General features: G+C 35.7%; 1 protein-coding gene across 1 annotated transcript in view; it reads left to right on the top strand.

The window, feature by feature from the left end:
- The window catches only part of LOC107755698 (histone-lysine N-methyltransferase 2C-like), a 170,251-nt gene extending 165,292 nt beyond the window's left edge, over positions 1-4,959 (top strand). The window contains exons 55-60 of the mRNA XM_016572585.1: positions 726-868; positions 1,633-1,807; positions 2,125-2,241; positions 2,343-2,416; positions 2,791-2,899; positions 3,024-4,959. Of these exons, the coding sequence (XP_016428071.1) occupies positions 726-868; positions 1,633-1,807; positions 2,125-2,241; positions 2,343-2,416; positions 2,791-2,899; positions 3,024-3,116 (711 nt within the window). The 3' untranslated portion in view covers positions 3,117-4,959. The remainder of the gene's footprint in view (positions 1-725; positions 869-1,632; positions 1,808-2,124; positions 2,242-2,342; positions 2,417-2,790; positions 2,900-3,023) is intronic.
- Positions 4,960-5,844: the final 885 nt, after the last annotated feature.

Raw genomic sequence — 5,844 nt, 5'->3', positions numbered from 1 at the left:
TGTTCCGCGTCATGTTTATGGGCGTGGAAATGTCCCCACAATAACAGACTGGTGTGTAAAACTCCTGGACGTATTTTAAAGATTCTATGCTGCAAACTTTAAATATTTCACATACTTTTAAAAACACACTTTTCCAGCGTTTAGTTGAACCTGATAAGCGCTCATTGTCACAGTTGTAAACACGACGGCTTGCTTCTAACATGAGGGGGTTTGGCGTCACGGCATATTTGTTTCCAGGTGGAACGTTAAAGAACGCGACACACACGTCTTCCGGAAATCCTGTATAATTCAACCAATCCGATGACGACTTTGAAACTTCCATGTGTGCCGTCACACACGTCTTCCGGAAATCCTGTATAATTCAACCAATCCGATGACGACTTTGAAACTTCCAATTTTGTGTGCCGTATGCATCAGACGTTCAGCCAACGGTCCGTGGGCGTGACGTCTGAGGCTGAGACTACTAGAACCCTTACTAAAACCATATAAAATAAATACCATTGCACAAAAAACTGTCCATTAAATCTAATGAAGATTTGTGTGAGTGTGTGTGTAGATAGATAGATAGATAGATAGATAGATAGATAATTGATGACAAAATTCCATTTGCTGAAAAAAAATAAACCGTTGTCCCTGACATTTTAAATTATTAATAAATAAGCTCTTATTTTTTGTAAACATTCCTTTCTTAGTAATGGTATTATAACATTAATCTTTGCTTCTAGCTTCCTGGAGTTGAAGCATGTGAGAAGTACACGTTCCGTTATGGCCGTAACCCTCTGATGCAGCTGCCCTTGGCCATCAACCCTTCTGGATGTGCCCGCTCTGAACCAAAAGCTTGCACACATGTCAAGAGGTTCGTGTTAAGGTATTCTGTATAACTTAAACTTTTTTCGTCCATGTTTGTATCGGATTTCCTGCTTTCCCTGTGGTCTGTGAGTGAACATCCATTCATGTCCTGGTTTAGCCTGTGAGCTTGGTTTGCTGCGAGTTAACTTTGCCCTCAATTAATCATTGAAAAATCAATTTTCATATGAAAAGAGAGAGAGACTAGGTGATGAGATGTGGTTTATTTTGAGTTGGACACGGACAAAAAGTCATGCAATTCAGTGAAGTCAAGAACAGCTCAAGCTGATTCAGTGATTCAAACCACTAACTCTGACTGATCTTTGAGTCTTTTTTAACTGATTTATTAAAAAGAGCCTGGCTCTGGTGAGTCATTGTTTGTGAATCAGACTGCATTGTACATGTTGAGTGTTTGCATACAAGTGTTGTCTGTTTATTGTCTTTGTATTACTTCATGAGAATCTTTCTCATCACATTCAAATCAAACTGCTGGATAAATTAATTTGTTTTGCTGTGGCACTGTAGATTCAGTATAGTAGCAGAAAAACTGTTGTTAGAGCATAATAACTCCTAGTATATTATTGGAGTATTTCTAATAGAATGTTTGGCCCACTTCAGCAGAAAAATGCAATGCTGGTATTGAAATAACCATTAACGGAAACATACAGCATAAATAAATTTATAATGTTTGAAAAAATTACTTAAAAAATGGTTTCGAATATGACCCAATATGAGTCAGTCCTGTTTGTTTTAAACAAAGCACATATGCTTATGTTTCTGATGCAGGCCTCATACCCTCACCAGCAGTAGTTCCTCGAAGACCCTGCAGAGCTCTGGGAATCCGGCTGAGATGGGTGTTACCCCCTACAGCAAGCAGTTTTTCCATTCCAAGTCCTCTCAGTACCGTCGTATGAAGGCTGAGTGGAAGTCCAACGTCTACCTGGCTCGTTCACGCATACAGGTAGAAAGATCATTATGGCTTAAAGTTTAGAGAAAATGATGATCTCGTGAGATTTAGTAGCTAAAAAGAGACAATGTTTGGAATAGCATGCTAACATAACTACTCGTACTGTTTCTGCAGTGTGTATATATATATATATATACACACACACATTCACACACCCTATATATGTGTGTGTGTGTGTGTGTGTGTGTGTATATATCAGTGGCGACTTTTTTAACCAGGTATGCTGAGTGCTAAGACCATTCTGAACATATCCTCATTCCACCTTGACACAAACTTGTAATAATTTGAGTTTTTGTATTATTTTAATTCAGGGTTTAGGGCTGTACGCTGCAAGGGACATTGAGAAATACACCATGGTTATCGAATACATTGGTACCATCATTCGCAATGAAGTGGCAAACAGAAAAGAGAAGATGTACGAGGCACAGGTATGCATTATGATAAAACTGAATCTAAAATAAGAAGTCATGCTGAACAAGTGCGTGTTATGTCCATGTGTTGTTAATTGATTTTTGGTTTTGTTTTTCAGAATCGTGGAGTCTACATGTTTCGCATCGATAGTGAGCATGTAATTGATGCGACTATTTCAGGAGGACCTGCAAGGTGGAAAATTATCTTGAATTTTTTTGAACATGCCAGCAATGTTAGCTTTAGACGCTAAAGCCAGAAACATACTCTAAACAAGTACACAAACACACATGCTGCCTTGGCCAAGGCTTTACATGTCTGTAAGTGTCCATATAACTAGCTTTAACCAAAAAATTGTCCACCATGAAAGTAGTTGACCTGAAAGAGAAAACTCTTTGCAACAACGCTGAGAAAGCAAGCAGTGCATACATGGATTATGCTATGAATTGCTGTCTAACGCACAGCAGAATGCAACATCACACAAAACCAAGCTTGCATAGCTAACAACATTTGCATTCACATGCTTTGGCCTCACTTGCTTAATCCGTTCCATTCCTTTTATCCACCAGGTATATCAACCACTCCTGTGCACCCAACTGCATTGCTGAGGTTGTGACCTTTGAGAGAGGACACAAAATCATCATCAGCTCCAACCGCAGAATCCAGAGAGGCGAAGAGGTAAGTCTAATTTATCCCACCAGTCTTATAGGAATTTGTTCCCCACATCTATAAAATGCGGCCCAATGACATAGACATTTAACATTCTGGTCACCTTTTTTTTTTTTTTCTTTTTTTTCTCCAGTTGTGTTATGACTACAAGTTTGATCTGGAGGATGATCAGCATAAAATCCCTTGTCACTGTGGTGCAGTTAACTGCCGCAAATGGATGAATTGAAAGATATCAGTGAAACAATTAACAATACAACATATGCATTCCTTTTTTATTATTATTTAGGCCCAATAAATGGCGTCTATTCTAATTTATATATATATCATGACAGACAAAAAAAAAAACATTGTTAGGGCATGATGTAGACCTCAGAGCTTTAGGGGCTTTTAAAGGCATAACAGCCTGGTGTTCATAAAGTTAAAACGACTCCAGGGGTCTGTTTTGGTTCAGTGGCGGAAGAGTTGATATAGTTTATGATTGAGCACCTTTACCTAAAATAAAACAGGCTGCACACTGGTAACTCTGAATTGCAAAGACAATGTAAATGAAAATTTATTTTTTTCTGCATGAGAGATGAGACGATACGCTCCGGCAGATGGCGATTAAGTGGTAAACATGATTTTCAGTGCTGGCCACAGCCTTATTTAGATATAAAGAGGCAGGTCCTCTGGGTAAAAAAGATATATATATATATATATATATATACACACACACACACACACACATATAGACATATAGTTACAGAAATGTAGACACCACTGAACAAGGAATATACTGAGAAGACTTCCTTAGGGATAAAGCTAAGGGAATTATTAACTTGCACTAAAACAGAAAGATACCGTTTAAATACTTGATTCCATGAGTCAGTTTATTTTTTCCTTTGTTTTGATTTCTGTAAAATAAGAGACAGCTTTTGTATTTATTGATTGGAGCTATTTTTTAAAGATATGGAAAAGCAGAGAGTCAAGCTGCTGGGAAAGCCTGCCGATTGGTCAGAACACATTACTTTATACAATGTGTAAATAGCCGTCTGTAAATGAACATTTTTAAATACTCGACCAAATGTTACCTTAACTTTATCATAGCTGTCTGGGTGACCTTTTGCTTGTTTGCAATAAAATGAAATGGAAAAAAAAAAGTATTTAAGAAGGATGTCAAGATATCATTTTGAGTGTGTATGTATTGTATAAAATTGTACAGATTCTGTAAAAAAAAAAAAATTAATTCAGAGTATTTTTGTTGTATTTAGAATGCAGAATCAATATTGTCTAAAATGATCTGACCACTTGAAGAACTTTTTCTTTACTTTTGCTTTTTTGCCATTTTCACAATCAAAACGAGCACCAATCATACTGAGGTGATTGTGAAATCTTAACTCTGTTCATCAGATTAGTGTGCACTGTGAATTCCCATTTGAAGCCACCCATGATGCATTTGATAGTTCCCAATAGCCATCACGAGCTGCTCTTAACGCTTCACAGCATAGACTCACATTTTGAATTTCAGAGATGAAGTTCAATGCCTTTCACATTCAGAAAACTTAATGCATAGACATTTAATGAAATGTAAAGTATGCTTCTTTCTTGTTTACATTAAAGAATAAAAGATGACTTATTTTTGGTGTTGGTAAAAGTAAAGATCATGGTATGATGTCAAACTCAATTAAATAATGAAATAATTCAAACCTGGTAGTAGCACTTTGCAGACCAGATTGAAATGAAGTTTTTTCATGTGCACAGCTAATGTGGACTGCAATTGTTGGTATTCTTAAACAGTCCTGAGCTTGTAATATATGTGGCATGATGTATTTTTTCAATTTTCAGATAAATCAGTTGTACATAATTTCTCAATGACTGGCTGTAATAAAATTTGTTTCTTGGATTTTTTTTTTTCCTCCTTGTACAATATTCAGAAATTTAACAGTATTTGTCTTTTCTTTGTCCTGTATAGTAGTATCCAATGTTAAAACGAAGCTTTTCTTTTGGTGTATACAATGTGTGGGTTTTGGAGTTTGTGGAATCAGATTTAGAAACATTTACAAAAACAAAATAAAATATTTTACGTCATAGTCCTTTTCCTGTGTTCATTGTGCGGTTTAATAAAAAAGATAGTTATGTTCAAGATTAGATTTTAATCTGCACTTTTGAATGGACGTCATTTTTTTTTTTCCTGAAACAGAATGAGGAATGGAAACAATCATTAAGAAAAAGAAAGCAAATATTTCTGTTATTTTTCAGTGTAGATTTAAAACAATATTCCACCTACGTATGTGTCAACCGGGTCTGGAAGAGGCATTTCAGAACTTGTCAAAACACTATTATAGCCCTTAAATAAAAATGTCACCATTCGGGAGAGCACCAAATACAATAGCAAACTGTTTTGGAGTAACAGGAAAATTATTGTGAGAAATTCTTGATAAGTAAACAATTAACCATCCTGATAACCTGATTGATACAAAAAAGGCAAAAAATAAAAATAAAATTGGGACTTATGTTTACACCAGATATTATTATTCCAAATGAAATAATTAGTTGGAGAAAAATTGTGTTTGAAAATAGACCATACTAATAGTGCTTGTTTGTGGAAATTTAGAGAGCGCAACAGGGAACGTTGTTGTTACATAACAATAGAAAATTCAAACCTCCCAACTGAGAAAAGACATATTCTGGTATAATATTACAAATACTGGATGGGTTTTTCAAGTAATTCCTCAACCACTTGATTTTAAAAGTATTATTTAACGTTGCAAAATCAAGACCGCCATTACTGTAACTGTTGGATAAAACATTTTTTTTTTACGTAATGTCTTATTTTTCCATGCAAAGTTACATAATAGTTGATCAATCTTTTTACACATTGCTTTATCAGGGTCTAAAGAGCTGCATATGTTAGATGTGAAATGCCTTCTGCTTTGGAGAGGAGAATCCTTTCTTTTAGAGACAAGTCCCTCTGA

Source organism: Sinocyclocheilus rhinocerous, unplaced genomic scaffold (assembly GCF_001515625.1).
Source record: "Sinocyclocheilus rhinocerous isolate Xijiao unplaced genomic scaffold, SAMN03320098_v1.1 scaffold1193, whole genome shotgun sequence".
Classification (NCBI taxonomy): Eukaryota; Metazoa; Chordata; class Actinopteri; order Cypriniformes; family Cyprinidae; genus Sinocyclocheilus; species Sinocyclocheilus rhinocerous.
The sequence above is the reverse complement of the archived record's forward strand: the minus strand, read 5'-3'. Positions and strand labels throughout refer to the sequence as shown.